Consider the following 21327-nt stretch of genomic DNA (forward strand, 5'->3'; position numbering starts at 1 on the left):
TGAATTCTTCAATCTTTGAATATACTTTAGTAGAGTAGTCAGTGTACAGCTTGTATAGCAGCATAGATTTTACTGTCCTTTACTGAAAATGACTCAACACACATCCATTATAGTCTAAATAGCTGTTATTACAAGTGAGTAGTGTGACTAATTGTGTCTTGTCTACAGTTAAGCATTGTGGTGGTAGTGTCCTGGTCTGGGGCTGCCAGCACTGGCTCCAGTTCATCGAGGGAAACATAAATTCCAACATGTATTGTGATATTGTGAAGCAGAGTATTATCCCCTCTCGTGCGGAGACTGGATGGCAGAGTCGTTTTTCAGCATGATAATGAGCCCAAACACGCTTCCAGTATGACAACTGCCTTGCTGAGGAACGTGAAGGTGATAGTGACCAACTCTGTCTCTTCCAGGCCTGAACCCAACTGTGAGCACGTGTGGGGCATCCTCAAACAGACGGTGGAGGAGCACAATCACTCTGTGGTGTCATTATGGAGGAGTGAAAGAGGATTCCAGCGACAACCTGCGCAGCTCTGGTGAATTCCATGCTGAAGAGGATTAAGGCACTGCAAGATGGGGCGAACATTAAATATTGATATTGCTCACTGTGAGGTGTCGCTTTTGTTGCCAGTTATTTAGACAATAATGGCTGTTTTTCAGAGAACAAAGAGCTGTACAACCGTCCCTCACCCCATCACAGTTCGAAATTCACGGCTTCACTCAGTCACAGTTTTTCAAAAATATATTAATTAAAAAATCATGCTGTTTTATGATTAAATACAGCCTATTATTTATCAAAAAATATGCATATTTAAGCAAATTTTACAAATTTGTTTGCCTAAATTAAGCATTTTCAAGCATAAAAATGGCTACATGAACTGAAATACAAATATAAGGCATTCAGAAGACGTATTCAAAGACACTGTGAATGATATGTATTGTTGTGCACTGGTCACGAGGTGTCAGTAATGTTACTGTAATGTTCAGTGAGACACACAATCACCAGATTTGATCGGTAGGACAACAGGCTTTTATTGCAGGTTTGAATTATCTCAGGCACAATAATCCCTGATAAAAACACAGGCAACTGTTGCGGCCGTGACCCAAGCCAAGCTAAACTCAACTCTGAAACCCAATGTCACTTCTTGTCCGCTCGCCACTCTGCTCCCTTAGGGAACGTATTTATAGCAACGAGCAAAATGCAATTTATGTCTTAAATGGTTTATTTATTCTTGTTATGTCTACTATATTGGGCAATATTTATTATTGTTTATTATATATGTATTATTTTTGCACTACAAATTTGATGTGATTCTATATTTATTTATTGTTATACACACACACACATATATTTTATTTTGTGATTAAGTGATTAAGTTCATTATGATATTTTGCAGAGCTGCTGGAAAAGTGAATTTCTCTTGCAAATTAATAAAGTATCTATCTAAGAGTAAAGGTGCGTATCGGGGTATTATTTTATGTCTAGAGGGCTTTAATAATTTTAAAAACCATATTTAGAAGGTTGTAAACAGGTTTTCTATGCTGTTACTATGAAAATTTTCACTTATAAATAAGGAATCAGCTCAGATCTGGAAACAATTGATAGCGATACATGAGGGACTACTGTACTGTTATGCAAACTGTACAGTATTCTGACTCTACCCGGACTTACATTGAAGTTTCATTTATTGTTCCTATGGTTGCTGAAATGTGAGTCATAGAATTACTTTTGCAAGATATCCTGCAGATACAATGCAGCTTTTTGTCAGAAACTAGAAAGAAATGTGCTAATTTGAATAACAATCTTGCTTTTTAGATTGTAACACTGCTGCCAAGAAACTCCTTGACTAATGCTTTGGCCATGAAAATTGCTGGTAAATCAGTTGGTTTGGAGAGGATGGTGTTTTTTTCAGTGGACGTGGGGGCTTCTTGCTCCTGAAGGTGTGGTTAATTCCCTCAAATCTGTACGTGTGTGTGTGTGTGTGTGTGTGTGTGTGTGTGTGTGTGTGAGGAGGCTGAATCAGAGGTGTCTTGTGAAAAATGCGTTGCCTGGGCGACCAGCCTGGACCCCCTCCAAACGCCTCCCACCACCCTCCTGCGTTTTAAAGGTGCACCGTAATGAATACAAAACTATTTCTGGGGAGGCATCCCCGTCATTGTCATCACTGGGTCTTCATCCCTGCAGCTCTCGCTGCAGGTAAACGTCTGAGCTGCGTGTCATATAATGTAGACTGTCGTACTTTTTGTGCTTGCGTGTGTTTGGTGGCAATCAAAGAGAGAGGAGAAGTAGAGAGAGAATGTAGAGCTGCGAGCTCTCTGAAGAACAATTATTCAGCGGATGCTCTTGTTCGCTCACTTCCTAAAAAACATGAATTGACAGTCCACTACCCCTTTTGTATAATTCTTTCCAGACAGCCGAGTGTCATCCTCCTCAATGAGAAGGGGCTGCAAACTGTGTATCCCTCGCCGTGACTCATTCACGACCGGTTGCAGGGATAAAGGAAATCTGCAATTAGCTGCATTTTTCTTTTCCCGCCGCTCAGAGGACGTAACAAGCGCGCACTCGTCTTTCCATTCTTTCTTTTCCCTCCTCCACTGTCTGCAGCCAGTGGGAAGGATATGATGCACCTCCGTGGAGTTGGGTCCACAAGAAGAATGTCACCCACTTCTGCTGGAGCTAAGCTTTAAGTATTGACCACCCCTGCTATCCATTGTGTGTTTACGTGTTTTCGGTGTGCTTCGCGCTGTGGATTTTAGCACAAGTGGACACAGCTGAGGCTTTATATTTTTTTAACTGCCGCGAGAGGCTTCGCCATTCAACAAGCTGGCAGCGAGGCGATGGGCGCAGCGAGCCTCCTTCATGAACCGCATCTTGGTTCTAGTCTAGCCCAGCTTGTTGAATCTCCTCCCCGGTGACAAGCGAGGATGGCTTCGCGTTAAGAAACTTCCCCGACGGTTGTTGCTTCTTTCTGCCCATCGATCTCTCGATCTTTAAAGTTAAACATGGCTCGTCCAGTTCTAATCGCCAAGCTGGGTTCTCTATGGAGAATGTTTTGCCTCATGCGGACGGTGCTGAATGTGGCGTCGGCTCAGGAGACATACGCGCCGCATTCGATACGGACCGAGGGCCACTTGACCCTCGGCGGACTTTTTCCTGTACACGCCAGGGGGGTGGACGGCGCACCGTGTGGGGACCTAAAGAAGGAAAACGGCATCCAGCGGCTCGAAGCCATGATGTACGCTTTGGACCAGATCAACCAGGACGAGCAACTCTTGCCCAACATCACCCTTGGCGCCCGGGTGCTGGACACTTGTTCGAGGGATACCTATGCGCTGGAACAGTCTCTAACTTTCGTTCAGGCCCTCATCACCAAGGACACCTCGGATGTGAGGTGCACCAACGGGGAGCCACCGGTCTTCGTCAAGCCTGAAAAAGTAGTGGGAGTCATCGGAGCCTCGGCGAGTTCGGTATCGATCATGGTTGCCAACATCCTACGCCTCTTCCAGGCAAGTGTGCACTACCTTCCTGAAAAGGAAAACGTATATGGCGAAAACTGTTTAAGAGATTAATCAAACGCTTTCCATTGTGAGGTGTATTCCCACTCGTTACATCGTGTGGATGTGGCTTGTTCACGGTGGTTCTGAAAGAACAGCTCCGCTTTGTAGTCACACTCAAGCCTCTCATAAGTGGTCCCCCACAGACTCAGGCTTTCCTGAGCAAGGTTGGATCTAGAGGGGGATTTCATGGGGTGGCGAGAGGGTGGCCACTGCCATTATGTATGTGCATTAAAATAGCAACATACACTGTGTTACATGGTTTCTTGGAACAGAATTGTGACACTCAGCAGAACACTGACCTCGACCAAGGCCGAACAAGCATAGTTTGGATCAGCTCCAAAATATACACCATCCTAGATAATCACCTACAGTAGGTGCCAAGATTTTGTCATTAAGACTATACCTATGCACTGAGGAAAAAGGGGAACAAAGAGTGCTATGTGGGAATGTGAAAGGTGAAGAAAACTGTCCTGGAACTTCCCCTTTTTTGCGGGGACATAACCCACCCCTGTGTGAAGTTTCATGGAAATATCAGTTAGCACAATCTGGTAACTACTCATTATCACACCGGACTAGATGATATTGATGAGATGAAACAATAACAAACAATAAATATGATATCTATCCGTCCATGTTGTGACACACAGACACAGCGAGCCATCAATGCAGAAGTTTCAGGTATGTCCCGCAGGGGGCACCAGAGGACTTCAGGGAAGAAAGCTTGATAAAAATAAAGAAAAATTTTACCCTGTTAAGTCAACAATATTGAACACAAATTTGAGAGAAGAAAGAGAAGGGAGAGCACAGTAATCAATTTGTTAACGGCTGATATTAAAATGACACATAGAAGTGGAAAAACGATGCACAGTGAAGATTTACAATAGTGTCAAAACTAAAACAATTATCTGCCTTGAAATTCTTAAAGGCCTTGCAAGTTGTTCATGTTGAAATAACATTATTTTAGTTGTATATTTTATGCATATGCATACTAAGTAGTGTACTGGAGGTCACGTGTTCAGTCTGGCCCCGCACCCATCAGGGCTCAAACCCTGGTCCACCAATCCCCACTAAATGAGAGTTGAGCCGTGTTAGACGGCGAGCTAAAAGCACAAGCTGTCAACTTGTCGTCCAGAACGGCTCTTAAGGCGTTAGGGAGTGAAGTTTATCAATGTGCTTTCTCACAGCCTCACCAGCGACCAGCGGGCATCGGTTATATTTGGAAAACAATACTATTAACATAACATCCTGACACCCTTTCATGCCCAAATTCACACAGCAGAGTAACTGCAGCAGCAACAGCAGCAAAATGTTTTTCGACTGTGGGAGGAAGTCAAAAAAACCCTCACCAAGCTAAAGCTCAACTCTGAACCCCTCATGTCATTTCCTGTTCACCTCTCCTTCAGGTCCCCTAGGGAACACATTTATAGTAACACACATGCACAAGTCTTATTTATGTTTAAATGGCTTATTTGCTATGTTTTAGTATGTCTACTATATTGGGTAATATATGTGTAAAGGTGACCATAAGGATGTTATTTCATGTCTAGAGGGCTCTAATAATGTTAAAAAAATGTATTTAGAAGGTCAGAAACAGGTTTTCTATGCTCAAGCTTAGAACATATTCCATTTATAAAGAAGGAATCCTACTTTGCGGTAATTCACTTCAGGTCTGGTATATACAAATTAAGTATTATTACTATGATTTATTCTACTGGTTTCAAACATTCTATCACTTCACTGGTCATCTTTTAAATTACAAAGTTGTCATCGAAAGTTGAGGTAAGTTAAATAATGTAAAAATATATGTACATATAATGGTAACTATTCATAACACTGTCATTTGAAAAGTTTTCACTGCTGATTTGATAAAATATGTAGATTTCATATAATCTCCGGGTACTCATTTGCCCTAAAAATATGTGTATAATAGGGCTAGAACTAACCATTATTTTCTTAGTTGATTAATCCGAAGCTCATTTTTTTCGATTAATTGAGTAATCGGCCCTAGACGGACCAAATCAATATGAACCAATGTGAAGCTGATGTGTGCGGATATCTTGTTTTGCTTCAGAGGATATTTACATTTCTAAATAAAAAAAAGAATTGTGAGAGTACCAAAATATTTGTTGATTAATTGGATAATCAATTAATCATCGATTCATTGATTAATTGTTGCAGCTCTAGTGTATAACATCAGGTAGCAATGATCTAAATAATAAAGTCTGCAATCACAACTGCACAAAAGGCAATAAGGGATTAGCACAACCAGAGATGTGGTTGTTTTCCATACTTTGTGGTGGTGATTTTAATGCTTTACTAGGATTCGAGTTTTACTAAGGGGAGCAGTCTGTAACTAAACCCAACGTGACACAACCAAAAATTCTCGTGAAACTTTTAATCTCTTAGTCAGCAAAATTGATGTGTAATAATGACATCAGATCAGATTTATCTAGGGTTGCATTTACTTCAAGAGTACATGACGATAATGATAGCTAGCAATTATTTCCATCTTCCGTCTTCAATTCGGAAATATGGTGAAAAGGTAAAATGTAGTGTCATTGCCTTGCAGAAGGGACAACTGGTTGCTTTTATGTTGCATTTTTATGACTGCACTAAAATGTGCCCATATTTGTCTGCAGAGTGAATTGTTGGTAGTTTGAGGCAATCTTTTCGACATTTAGCACCAGTGAATATTTGAGTTCAGTCACGTTTAATCCATTCCTGCTACAATCAAACATGAGTTATGAGTAGTTTTTCTCAGAAAGATCCATTTGTTGGGATGGCAATGGAGCTGCTGCAAGAATAGCTAGCAGCAGCTGGAGGCATCCTCTCTTCATTCACTTCACTTCGCTTGCAGTACGACAATTTCTAGAATTCACAAATAGATTTATGGGCGGTATGCCATTTTGCCTTGCTGTTAAATGCACCGCTACTTTATGTAATTGCACATGATTATAAGAGCTTCCTTCACTGCTGTACATTTTTTTAATGAAATATTTTGAACCCGTTTATTTTGATTTATGGGTTATCTAGCTCTCTTTTATCAACTTGTAAATAGAGGGCAGCATACATTGCTGTAAACATTTGGAACTTGAGCAGAGCTTTGTGTGTGCAAGTACTGTAAATGAAATGAATTTGTACCCGTGATTTCAAACAGAGTTAGCATTTGTTTTTGTGAGCATATCTCTTATGCCTGTTGGCTGAGAGTGCTGCAGTGGAACGAGAACCGCAGCGGGGCTCCAGTACAGCAGATTAATTATTTAAAACATATCTCCATATAACAAAATAGCTAATCACTGGAAATATTACACGGATGCTTTTGCTAATACGCAGACTTGTGCACAAATGTTGTACTGGGAGGACCAACAGAGCTGTCGTGTTACTGCTCATTGTGGTTGTTGCATACAGTAGCTCTTTCTGTTCAATTAGAAACATGATGATGGGCTTGACTGCAAATAGCTGTTTAACTGAAACTGACCATCGTAGTGCTTAACATGCTTTTATCCCCCCTCCCAACCCCCACCACAGCAGTCATTCATCCTCTGGGGTTTTGTGGCTCCATTGGCTGGACAATTAGGCGAATGATTCCAACCGCAACTGTCAGGCTGGCTTTGGTTCTCATACACTCACTGAAAAAAAAACAAACATTTTTTTAATAGTTCCACCAGTTTGGAACCCTCCAGTTAAACTTTGATGCTTCTTTGCTGTACTCTTTGTTTCATAAGACTTTTTTGTCAGTCCAGCTACGACACATTAACATGCATGCAACTTGAAAGGGGAGAGGCATGTGTGGTTTTCATTTATTCCCCGTTATTCTTCCTCTTCTCTCAGTGGATTTGTTCATGTCAACAACTGCATGTTTCTTAGTAGAATTCATTTTTTAATAAATGGAGTATTTTCATAGTCAGCATAGAAAACCTGTTTACAACCTTCTAAACGTTTTTTTAACATTAATAGGGCCCTCTTGGCATGAAATAGCATCCCCATAGTCACCTTTTCACACGTATTACCCAATATACTAGACATAATAAAAGAAAATAAGCCATATACGACATACATAAGACTCATGCTCGTGTGTGTTACTTGTTTCGTTGGTAGGGGAGCAGAGTGAGTGGAGGGCAAGAAGTGACGTCGGGCTTCAGAGTTGACTTTTAACTTGGCGTGGGTTACAGCCGCAACAGTAGCCCGTGATTATGTCTGTTATGAGCTAATTGAAACAATGCAATAAAAGAGTGCAATAAAATCAAGGGTAGCACTTGTGCGTCTCACCGAATATTACAGTAACACTACTGACGCCTAGTGGTCAGTGTACAGTACTGATACTATATATCATTCACCGCGTCTTTGAATGTGTCGTCTGAATTCTTTATATTTGTATTTTTAGGCCAAAAAATGTACAATTTACTTCAACATGCATATTTTTCACTAATAAAAGGCGGAAATTTATTGATTTAGTGATTTATTAAATAATATATTTTTGAAAAACCATGATAGAGTGAAGCCGTGAAAGTGCGGAGTGGCGAAGGATTACTGTACCCAAAAATTCACACAAAAATTTGTCGAGGGTATGAATAACATTGGGATTAACTGTATAAATCCAAAGCTAATGAACTTTGAATGAACTTTAATGTAAATTTCATCCTTTTAGAATTCCAGTGTGCAGACAATGACGACTCCCCCAGCTGTCCTCTTAGCCTACTTGCAGCTTTAGTTTCAATGAATATGATGAGGTCATTCGGTGACTCACCCCTGCGATAAATGAATCATCAGGGAAGCAAAATAGTGATTGTAGATTTTATTGCCTGACCCTAAATATCATGGCTGTCTATTCAAGACATGAGTAGCTGCTGAACTGTTAATGCTGGGGGAATTGATATCAGGGATGGATTTTTTTGAGGACCCAGGAGGGTTGATCAATACTGTTGCTATGGTGAGGCCAATTTGCTGCTAAGATGTTTTTATTTCACTGCCTTCCACGCTGTGTTGGAAATGAGGACAACAAAACCACAAGAAATGAAAAGAAATCTATCAACCAAACTTTTAAATTCTTTCCAAGAGGTTTTTCACCTTTTGGGGGGAAGAAATCATGCTGAAATTGCTCACGCTTTCAGACGTTTTTGTAGCAGCATGCACTCCAGTTGACAGGACTATGTAACTTTGTCCATTTGTCAGTCTCAATCTCACTTCTATCCATCTAGACAACATGAGAGTGATGCTTGCTGTCCTCTTGCATCTCCTGCTCCTGCTACAGGAGCAAAACTTTTTATTTAATGTAGGCAAACTCTTTCTTGTCCTCCTGTCTGGGGAAGCAGCCACTTCAGACCTACTGTCTAAATGAGGCATTGGCGTCCTCTGCTCACACGGCCCTGACAGGCTGCAGTTGGCTTTTTATCTCTGCTTTCTCACAGAATCATCACTGTGATTGATGAAGGAGACTGAAACCTCATACCCCGATCTATTCAGAGGACAGTGGTAAAGACAGACACCAAAGAGAATGCATAAAAGATTATGAAAGCGATCTGCGTGCTGCGTTTTAAACCAGAGGTTTAATATTTCTGTTTTTATAAACAGAGAGTGCTGGTTCTCTTGTGCATGTAGTAACAGGTAAAGCTGTCGTCTACCCTTCTGTGGCAGGCATGGCCCAGTTGTTAAGTAGTTGACAATAACACACACACACACCACACACACCAGGACAAGCCTTGGTCTTACATGCACACCAATTACAACATGTCAAATCCGAACTGGAACCCAAAGAAATTCCTTAGAATTGAATGATACACATCATAGGATCCCCGCAACATAATTAATACAAATACCCTTACATGCAGTCACACACAAAGGGCTCTGTCACTAAGGCTGAAAGAATGGAAACACAACACAGTACCTCATGGATTTTTCAAGACACACACCAGTGGTTTTGACTCATGTTTTTCCCTCCATCGCTCGCTAATTACCATCTATTCTCAGAGTGACACACAAGTAGTGAAATATGGATAACGATGGGAGTTAAAACTCACTCTCTCAACTAATTTGACACTTCTCTCTAAACTACATCTAGTCAACACAGCCCTTTAAGTCATGCGGGAGCCAAACACGCAGTGTAAATCCGTATGCATTAAACTGTTAAGTGACTTACATCCATATCGATGTTGCTTATTATATGTTAAGCATTATGGCATGTGTATGATTTATTTCCTTGCTATAGGAGAGCATTGTTCAAGATGCAAATGCATGAATGCGATTACGCGCACTAAATGGCCAAAACAATAGGAACACCTGCACACTTACATCGTCCAATTAGATCCAATACATGACATTTTACAGAATTTTATTGATCTTGGGAAAAATGAATGAGAAGTTTATTATTTTTAAAGAGATGTGAGATTATCTCTTTGCGTGTTCTGAGCTCCTGTTTCAATGCCAGTGTTGTGTTGAATAAGGTAACGCTTTGGATTGGGGTCTTCAATTAAAACTGAGTAAGGTAAGTTTATGGATTTTTTTTTCACAGCAAAATCCAAACCTCATTTTGCTTGACATTGCATTAAACAGACAAGCTCGTATGAATAAGAACACAATTATCATGGCACCTAAATTGCATTTTCAAGAAAACGGGCCCAAATTTCACGAAAACAATCAAAAGTTTGACTGTACAAACAATGAATGAACACAAGAGGCTTACTTTGAAGGTAAATAAAACTGCACCGGTTTGTGTGAAAAAGATTTTTCATACTGGGCTACAAACTATGTTATTTTCCGCGCTCTCACATCAAACTTGCTTGGGTACTTTCCCCGGAATGATGTGTGTTTTCTCAGGTAATGTTGCGTCACATTTGCGCTTTTGACCAGCGCTACAGTTTCAGAGCATATAAGAAACAGCAGTTTGGCGCTGGATCCTGGAAGAATAAACACAAGTTGGCCATGTTGATCTTTAGAAAAACTAGAGACTGAATCCAAAACACCTCTGTTGGTTGCAGCCAAGTAGTACACTCCATTTTGCCTCGATTGTATTAATCAGCAATCAATCCCACATAATCACAGAATTCAATTAATAAACCAATTGATTATTATGCCCATCCCAAATTAGTATTACTGGCTTTGTACTTTGCAGTAATGTCGAAAATAACTGTTACAGCAGGTCATATAGGTCGTGTGTTACTACAAGCAGTGTTTTGGAAGAGTTATGGCCACAGCACCATTTAACAGGTCAAAAGTGACATTTTCAGGTATGTCCCATGCTGTGTAAGGTCCTGGCGTTATGTAGCTAATTAGCTGTCTCAGACGTCCTCAGGAGATGCTTCTTCAGCGGCCCATTGAGAAAGCTAAACGGTAGGGAAAGGTTAATGTTGGTGATGGCAGTGAAGGGACTTTTAGCTTGAAACAGTGTGACCTTCTGCCAGTGATAAAACCCATTAGGTTATTGCTTTTTGTAAGCTTTGATTTTGTTTACCAAAATAATATATACAAAACGAAGATTTTACTGAAAGGATGAAAAGTTTGGTGAAAGTGAACTTCTGCATCTATTTTATATGATGCCCAGTATCATTTCAGTCAGCTGTAAAAATCCAAAATAAATACAGTAATCCCTCATTTATCACAGTTAATTGGTTCCAGACCTGAATGTGATCATTGGACTTCTGCGAAGTAGGATTCCTTATTTATGAATGGAATGCTTCCTTAGTAGGAGCATAGAAAACCTGTTTATGACTTTCTAAATTCCTTCTTTTTTAGCATTATTTGAGCCCGCTAGACATGAAACACCCATATAGTCACCTTTACAGTCTTCACCCAATATCGTAGACATAATAACATAAAATAAGACTCGTGCTCATGTGTGTTTCTGTAAATGTGTTCCACGCTTATGGGGAGCAGAGTGGCAGGCAGACAGGACGTGATGTTGGGGGTTCAGAGGTAAGTTTTAGCTTGGCATGAGTTACGGGTGCAAGAGTAGCCTGTGTTTTTATTAGGGATTATTGTGCCTGTAGTGAGATAATTCAAATCTGGAATAAAAGCCTGTTAGTATGGCGTTTTAGTGTCTCAGCGAGCACTACAGTACCATTACTGACACCAGTGACCAGTGTAGAATACTACAAACCATTCACAGCATCTTTGAATGCATCTTCTGAATGCCTTTTATTTGTATTTTAATTCATTTACCCATTTTTATGCTTGACGGTGCTTCATTTAGGCAAAAAAAGTAAAATTTGCTTCAATATGGATTTTTTTTTTTTAACTAATACTAGGCAGTATTCAACCACAAAACAGCATGATTTATTAATTAATTTACTAATCTACTGTTTGTCCAGTTCACTAAAGGGGCCAAACATTTAATTTCTGTAAAGGGAAGAGTCAGTACCTCTATGCATGTAAAAAATAAAAAAATAAAAATAACCACATTAAGCTCCTTTCCCACAAAAATGACATTTTGATACAAGTATATGAGATTATGCTCTGCAAAATCTTGCCTTTTTATGCTAACCAGTGACAATGAATTCAAGCAGATAAAACGTTTTAATTAAAGAGTTTTGGCAATGTTGTATTTGTTCTCTTAATTTGCTGGGAAGATGACAGTGGAGACAGATGCTACAAAGGTCCCCTGTCAGCCTGAAAAACCAAGGCTGACACTATTTGTGCTTGGGGGTTTTAGCACTAACTACACATGGGTGCCCTTCTTGTAAAGCTTTATAGCACAATTAAACTGTATTAAATTACAAAACAATAAACACAAAATAATTAAACCCAAGGAGAAACTGGCTGCATAAGTTTCCAGGTAATGTGCTGTATTTTTGTTAGGTCTTTCGTGGCTGAGTTTATTCATGGTCCTTGGAAGATCCCTGTCTGCTTTCATTCTTGCCATTTAACCAGCTACTGACTTATAGTCCAGACCACAGCTGACAAGGTGAAACTCATTCACAGGCTGTGTCAAAAAACAGATGGGACAGAATGTAGTGTGGGCAGGGCTACAAAAATAAACTGCTGCTGCCGCTGTTTGTAACGTGTCCAACGGGCTCATTGTAGCATTCCATAAACTGAGAATTACACCCCTTTTATTGAGCCCCTTATCGTCTTCTTTACCTCACCTTGTCTGTGCACTCTTTCTCAGACACAGAGAATAGCACCCCTTTTCTCTCTCTAGTGCTCGTTAAGCATACATCTATACAAACAAGGATGCAAACAATCAATACTTACTTAAGGGCAGGTCAATCCCACCTGCACTGTCAAATTGCCTGGGCTCTTGAGTCTTACCGGTTTGCAGGTTGGAGTTCAATTAGATTGAACTGAAGTGAACAAGGCAAGATCAATCCATGTCAGGAAGAGAATGCGTCTCACTCTGCCTTAAACGACGGTGCACAGTGCATTCTGACTGGTGCGTCGGACCTGAGATGCAAGTGAATGCGTGTATGTTGAAATATCAGGTCGGACAGAAAGGCAAGAAGTGCTCTGAGGTTGTGCTGAGCGAAGAAGACGGATCATCTTTTAAAGCATCACTGTACATAGATTTCACATCAAGCGTTGGATGGTGAAGAAATGGGTTTTGCGTTTCAGGAAAGTCATTATTTTTGCACTGAACCCGGGATGTTTACAGAATGAGGATATTTCAGAACCATACACTGAGAGAATGTTTTAAATAGTTGGAGGAAAAATTGCATCCAGACCTGCAAAGGCAGTAATTAAACCACAAGAAGAAAAAGCCTGTGAGCCTTCCGGGGAAATAAGCAGCACTGTTGTGCTCATGTTCAGTGATGCAAGGATATTCCATCGTATCTACTTACCCACACATACACAAACACACTAACACGCGGCAGTGTGAGCAGCTGATGCAATATTAATCAAATAAATAAAATATCCCAGCGTCAGACATATTGTCATTGCTGCTGACATGGGGTTATGAGGTCAGCAGCCCACTACTGGGAGGAAACCATACATACCTCAAATCAAGGTCTTCCCTAGTCCCATGGACCTGGTGAGATTATGCACTTTATTATTTAGCAACATAATAGCTTGCCATGTGAATACATGTTTCTCAATGAAAACACAACCTGCTCCGTCTGTGTTCAAACGTTTTGCGTCAACGTTATGCTTCAACTTCCAACTGAACATTGACTCACTAACTTTAATGAGGTGCCATCCCTTATTAACACATGGATTTTGGGGGTTTTGCTTGACAAGCGCAGCTGTGTGACTTCCCAGGCTGCATTATTACTCCCATTTTTCTCCCATCGCACTCAAGGGAGCGGAGAGGGCAGCTACTTAAAAGCTTAGCTTGGCTCCTATTGAGGTCACACCGGTGTCCCTAATAAAACACATTGTCGCAATGACTGTAAAATGGGAAGAAGGGTGCACTCTAAGATTTTGGAGGAAGTTTTCAGCAGTTTATCTGCTGAGCAGAAGGATGCAGAAGAGAGGAACCCCCATTACGTCCGATCCTCTTATAGGGATGAGTGAGGAGGTCTCTGTTGGCTGCTAGTAGGCCTCTCACTCAAAAACGGTCCCCATTGCTTTAGCCTGAAATGATCCAGTGTGGGTTGAAAGGCATTATCACAGTGCTCTTTGTAGTCACACTAATCTGGGATATGTGCATCACTAAGGACGGAACACAAACAAGCCATGGAATTTTGCTCTTTTGGACCCAATAAAGCTACAAATGTACTCATACATATTTTCTCTAAATGAATCACTTTTTTAATATGATATGGTTTTAACACAGCAGATAGAATTTCACTAGAGTAACAGCTCCTCAAATCCTGCTAAATGGACTAAATGAATTTGTTGAATGTGTGCTTTTAGTGCCGCATGTGAGAGTCTGCCGCTTCAAAAACAGGCATGCATCCGGGCTCCTCTTAGATCTGGGTTCTGTTCTTGGCTTTGTTCTCTGTTTTATCTCTTGCTCACTCCTCTCCCTAGGCCAGCTCTCGAAATCACATGGCACCATGGAAATTATACTGCACTTAAGACTAATCCCATGGATCTACCTGTCAGGGAGAATTCCCTCGCAATACATGAAAGATGGTGCATTTTAGGAGGGCAGGGGTAAGACTGCTAGAGCAGCAGCTCTTTGAGGCTCCATTTAGACACTGTATTTCTTTGGAAAAAAACACCAACTCTTATGTGGGCATGCAAACATGTTCATATATGCGCTATGTTTAGGGAATCCAATATTTTCATTGTTCATAATACAGTGGGCAACCACGCAAGTTTGAGGCCGCAGTGTCACAGATAACATTTATTTGGACATAAATTAAAACAGTGGCAACACTGCACTAAGGGTACATTGATCTTTTCCTTCTTTCTAATTGATATTTTATATAGAGCAGGAATTCCATTATGAATTAATTGTGTATACAGACACACTTTTCTACGTGTGTACTATTACTGCCTGATCGCTGTCCAGGGTCACGGTGCAGCCTAGTGGGTGTTGATTACATAAGCCAATGTTTTCATTGGGCTTTGGGGCAGAAATGATTGCAAATTCCGACTAGCAACAAGTGGCCAACTGTGAAGAAAGACCCTAAAACAACTGTTAGTGGCGTCAGCAACAACCTGCAGAGGGCAGGAGTGAAGGTATCACAATTTACTACTATCTACTGTTCAAAGAAGACTTCATGAACAAACTGGCTCCACCAGAAGATGCAAACCACTCATTGGCAAAAGGAACGAGAAGCCCAGGATGGAGTTGAGCAAAAAATACAGTGATGAGCCTCAACAATTTTGAGACAAACATTTTAAGGACTGATATATTTATTTAGGCTCAACTCTGTACTTTTTTTTTCTAGCCTGACCTTCTTACTCAAAAGTGGTTTACATCTTCTGGTGTAGCCTTTGTACTTTTGTTCATGAAGTCTTCTATGAACAGTAGATAGTGACACCGTCATTCCTGATGTTGCTGACGTCGCTAACAGTTGTTATAGTGTCTTTCTTTACAGCTCTCACAACATTTCTGTCATCAACTTCTGATGTTTTCCTTGGGCTACATGTTCAACATATGTTACTTAGTACATCAGTGGTTTATTTCTTCTTTAGGTCATTCCAAATGGTTGTACTGGCTATGACCAATGTTTGTGCATTGGTTCTGGTTCTTCTCTCAGATTCATAATTGCTTTTTTTACACTCATAGACAGGTCTCTGGTTTCCATGTTGTTTCCGCCTCTTGATGCAGTCTACACAGGCAAAACCTATACTACCCAATCTGAAACTGAGCGTAGACAGTGCTATTTATCGGTAGAATAAGCAATGTATGCAGTGCACCCGGGGACCAAAGCACACCTGTCAGTCACACGTTCCAATTCTTTTGCTCACATCAAAAATGGGTTGGGTTCCAACAAAAGGTGCTATCTTCTAAGTTGTCAATGCGATCCAGATGTACATACCTGGAAATTAAAGCTGAAATGTTGCTCTTGGGTCTTGTATTCGTCTTTTGATGTCAAACCCAAATATTTTCAGTCTACAGCACAAATAAAGAAGTTGGCCTCACTCCTCACTGGAGCCTGAGGGAAAAAAGTGCCTTTCAGTTCAACTTTTTTTGTGATTATCCTGCTTCTTTGGAGATGAAACACCAACTCACAATTTTGAATTTTCTAAAAAGATATATTTTTATTTTAGATTTTCCAGCATGTCCATATTAGCTGTGGTATTCTCACTTCTATTCTATGCATCCATGCACTGACCATTCACCCCTGTATCTGCCCAGATATCACTTAAGACCTTCACACTCTAACCTGCCAACTCTGCATCCGCCCTCCCCCCTCCCGCCCTCCCTTGGCCTACTTCCCTGCCCTTTCCACCCCATCACTGCCGCCCAGGAGCTAAAACAATAATTCACAATTTCAAATTTTTGAAAAAATCATTTTATTTTAAATTTTAAATCACGTCCACATTGACTATGGTATCTTCAGGAAGCTGTTTTTTTCTTGCAACTGATGTATTACATGCATGTTTTGCCTTTGCAACCTTGGTTTTGGAACATCTCTGCATGGCTGCATGTGTTTCTGAATGATGCTTTTGGTTGTGAAATCCCCTTTTGAATGGGTGGCTCATTCTCTTCTTTGATCTCCTCATTGTCATCTACTCTGGACTCTCAGATCCTAGGTATTTCAGCAGGTCATTTGCCAGATGCAGTTTGAAGTCCAGAAACTGTTCAGTGTTCTTTGCTGATGGGTTAAACACTATGCGGTCAGACTTGTACTGGATCCTGGAATTTGCGATGGCAACATCAAAGAAACGAGCTATCACATGCAAGGTTCATTTCTTGGTTCTGCTTGTCAAACGATAAAAGCTCAGCATGTGCTCACAGAGGTTCCACGCCACCCATGTTAACACTGCAGTCTGTTACAACTGCAAGTCTTCTCACCTGGACCTTCTTTTCTTTGACCATCTGGCGGAGACATCTTTAGGATATTTCTCATGTGCAGTAGAAGTCATCATCACTGGCATCAGGACTTTGCTGACTACCATCAGGGACGCTCCCCCTCCCTTCTCTTTTCAATTGATTGTCATCAGGCAACTGAAATGGCTTTTATTATTTTTTGGGTGTTCCAGTTGCTGGAAGGCCCTTGCCAGCAATTCATCCATGAGAATGAGTGATGTGAAGTAGTGGTCGAAGTACAGGTGAGTTGCTGTGGCAACAGTTTCAACCTTGCACAGGACTGCTACGGCCCCAAATCCTAACCTTTGAGCAGCAAATGTATCCTTTCTTTGTTAAACTTCAAAGTCCAGCATCAGAACATCTGGAGAAACCAGGACAAATACCTTTAAGCTTGTCGGCTGTGGCTTGCCTCGAACAAATTGCCTGATGAGACAGTGGCCCGTAAACGGTATAATTTGCTCATCGATGCAAACGTCGTGGTTTCACCAGATTAAGGCAGCCTTGCCGTACTCTGTCCAGAAGAGGCCTGACTCTACTCTTCTTTATTTCCTCTGTTACATGCAGGTCATTGACTATCTCCAGAGAGCTCCTCAAGTTGAAGAACATGTTCCTTGTCATTTTCTGGCACATTATTGGCACTTGGGTTTTACTGGACCAAAACATGTTGATTCTGGGGAGGCCAAGACAAACCAAATGGATTGACATGCCAAAGAAGCTTAATCTTCATCTGTAACTCTCTCTGATTTGTGAATGCTGCCAAGTCTTCAAAGACTATGTATGTCGTCAATGTACTGTCAAAAGTATTCCATAGGGCTTCAGTTTATACAAATGGTGGGGTCCACTTGACAGTCGGTGGGCCTGTGTAGCACAGGTTGGAAAACCCCCCCACAATCAATCAATGAGGTGATAAACACAATATCTTACCTATCTTATCTATCTACTGAGCTATCATACCTGCTGTTCTCCACGCACAGGACAACAGTGTTCCTGTCCATCTGTGTCGATCAGCTCTTCTGATGATCCACCTGCCTGTTCTTCTGAGCTTTCCCACTCTTCTCCGGCTAGAGCGAATAAACAACTACTTATAACATGAATTATTTTACATTCAACGTGTTTATTATCCTACAAGGAAATGTTTTGAGGCAGAAATGTGGCTATAAACCAGTAACTACCAGTCTAGTTAGATAGTTTGCTATTAGATAACCTCAATCCCATTACAGTTGACATTCATAAAAGGGCTAATATTTATAACTCTGACAAAAGATATAAACCAAAAAGAAAAAAAGCAATGTCTACTGCAGAGGACACAAATGAATAGGCTGGATCTAGGAGGCTACACATAGACAAATAAACAAATAGAACTTTAAGCACTACAGGAAATTAACTTTATGTATGAGGCAGCTGTAGATGATTGGTCTGTAATTATTGTTAAAATTAGCAAAGGTATATGCTGAGGTTCCCTTGAGCAAGGCAACAAGCAGACCTAGTAACCTGGGCCTTGGCCAGCTGTCAATCTTGATTATGTATGCCACAAATATAGCTTGCTTCACTGTGATGTGTTAAAAGCAGAGATTTAAATGTTTTTAAGCCAATAAAATAGTATCGACTATGATCACTTACCCTGGTTTGAAGACATGCACATTTATTCTGCGCACATGTGGTCTCAATGTCGACTAAAGCCACAGTTGCACGTATACAACAAAACAAATGCACTGAAACCACAATACATTAGCCAACTTAGTCGTGGCAGGATGTTCTCTGCTCACACGGCTTTCTCTCTGCTACTGCAGCTCAGCTCTGTTAAAACTGAATGCCCATGTGAGGCCTCTAAATGTAGACGGGCATGTCAGCGAAGGGCAGCAAGAAATAGAAACAGTCTTACCGCACGCCAGTTAAAGTTGCATGTGAAGGAAGAGGAGGGGAGATCACATTATATTGCATTTTCTCAGTTGTCTCTTGTGAAATGTTTCTGGCTACTGTCAAAGTGTAAAAGCACTATATTCCACATTTAGTCTGAGCAATGCAGACTTTTGGCTGTCAAGTGGCCTTGTTTGCCAAACCCAATTATGCCAGACACCTAATTCATTTCCTGTACAGGCTGCCAGCAATTAAAAGAAACATGATACTTCATGACCCATTTTACTTTCTACTAATGGCATTGCAGCTATATTAAGTTAGCATGTCAACATTAGCTTTTGCACCAACATGAAATGACTCCACTTGAACGAACATAACAAAGCAACATGTCAAAACTGTGAACTGTTCACACATTTGAAGGTTTGCAAGTTTGACTTCCACCCTTGCAGTATAGAGAATCAAAATATCAAAATAATCCACTATGTTACTGTTGGATTCGTCCTTTAGTTTGGCTCTCGCAGCACAGCCTGAGGATGCATCAGAAAGCTTTCCATAAGTGGACTGTATTGTAAAGACATTTTATCTGCCAGCACAGCATGGACTTTTATTGAAGAATAAATTAGAATGGCCTTTGGGCAATTATTCCAAAGTATGTGTTGATTTTATATGTAAACATTCATGAACAACTGTGACGTTTCATTAGCTTTAATTTCATTTGGGCTCTCTCGTGGCTGGCTGTGTGCTGGCGCAGTGATGAGGTGCTATCTGAGCATGCATGTGTGTCTCTATTCTTTTGAGCTTGCAGCAGCATGTGCGTTCATGAAAATTCAGTTGACAGGATTACGGTTTTCAGATGCAAATCCCGTAGGATTTCAAGAGCCCTCTGAAGCGCTGGCATTTGACAGTTCCATTGATTTAGGGGAAGACCTCAATCACCATTTACATCTTTTAAATTAGGAAAGCTCTTTCCATTCAAAGAGTGTTGCCTAAAGTACAATTGACTACAGGACAGGGACTATTGATGATGGAATATAGTGTTTTTTTACTGCTTTATCAGTGTTGGAGCACTCTCATTTTGCCCTGCATGAGCCCGGAAGGATCAATAAGCATGCCATTTATCAACAGATCATTCATAGATCATAGATTCATCCATTGCCTGAAGGTTGCTTTTGCTCCCATCTCTAATGAGCTGAAATCAATGAACTAAGACCTTTTCTATGTACACAAAAGTCTTACTTCTCTAAAATATTGGTTACAAATCTGTCTAAATCTGTTAGTGAACACTTTTCCTGTGCAGACATAATCCACCCACCTCATAGGTGTGGCATATCAACATGCTGTTTTGACGCGCATGCGTGGGTTTTCTCCGGGTACTCCGGTTTCCTCCCACATTCCAAAAACACGCATGTTAAGTTAATTGGCGACTCTAAATTGTCCTTAGGTATGAATGTGAGTGTGAATGATTGTTTGTTTATATGTGCCCTGCGATTGGCTGGCGACCAGTTCAGGGTGTACCCCGCCTCTCGCCCGAAGCCAGCTGGGATAGACTCCAGCATACCCCCGCGACCCTAATGAGGATAAGTGGCATAGAAAATGGATGGATAGATGGATGTGCCTTAGGCTGGCCACTATAAAAGGCCACTTCAAAATGTGCAATTTTATCATACAACACAACGGCACAAATGTTGCAAGCACTGAGGGAGCGTGCAATAGGCATGTTGACTGCAGGAATGTCCACAAGAGATGTTTCCAGTAAATTGAATGTTAATTTCTCTCCCACATGCCATCTCATGCCATAAGAATTTGGCAGTACACACAACTGCCGTCACAAATGCAAACCATGTGTAGCCACACCAGCCCAGGACCTCTAGACTGTCTGAGACTAGTCACCAGGACAGCTGCTGCAACAATCGGTTTGCATAACCAAAGAATTTCTATACAAAATGTCAGAAACCGTCTCAGAGAAGCTCATCTGCATGCTCGTCATCCTCATCGGGATCTCGACCTAAATGCAGCTCATCGTTGTAACCGGTTTAAGTGAGCAAATGCGCACATTTCATGTCGTCTGGCAGTTTGGAGAGGTGTTCTCGTCACGGATGACTCGCGTTCCCTTACTATTTTTCAACACCAGGGGTGCCCATTACGTTGATCGCGAACTACCAGTAGATAGCCAATGTAGTTTGGGTTGACCGTGTAAACACCTCTTTGTAGATGTCATATGACATCAGTTAGTTGACATTAAGCTCCCCTCTTGATTCATTCACTCTTGTCTTTTCCACCTACACACAAAGATGCAACTTTCATCTATTATTCTGATTACGGATAAAATTACGGAGTGGTAAGATGCCTATATCTACAACAAAAGTTATCCTTTCACTTCTAGCAGCTGGTTGTGTAGAAAAAAAGTCAATTGTTGATGGCTTTGCTTTGCATCATGAACTCTACTATAGAAATGTGTGTTTTCTACACTTCCATTTCCGAAACTATTATTTCATGATGAACTGGAAAGTGTGCCCATTGCTGAAACCTGTTTTAATATGTTGCCTCGACTTTGG

At 40.9% G+C, this 21327-nt stretch overlaps 1 protein-coding gene across 1 annotated transcript in view; it reads left to right on the top strand.

The window, feature by feature from the left end:
• The first annotated feature begins 2211 nt into the window (after positions 1–2211).
• The window catches only part of LOC129178149 (metabotropic glutamate receptor 7-like), a 112672-nt gene continuing 93556 nt past the window's right edge, over positions 2212–21327 (top strand). Inside the window, exon 1 of the mRNA XM_054770075.1 lies at positions 2212–3504. Within this exon, the coding sequence (XP_054626050.1) occupies positions 3001–3504 (504 nt within the window). The 5' untranslated portion in view covers positions 2212–3000. The remainder of the gene's footprint in view (positions 3505–21327) is intronic.

The sequence above is a fragment of the Dunckerocampus dactyliophorus genome, chromosome 1, assembly GCF_027744805.1.
Source record: "Dunckerocampus dactyliophorus isolate RoL2022-P2 chromosome 1, RoL_Ddac_1.1, whole genome shotgun sequence".
Classification (NCBI taxonomy): Eukaryota; Metazoa; Chordata; class Actinopteri; order Syngnathiformes; family Syngnathidae; genus Dunckerocampus; species Dunckerocampus dactyliophorus.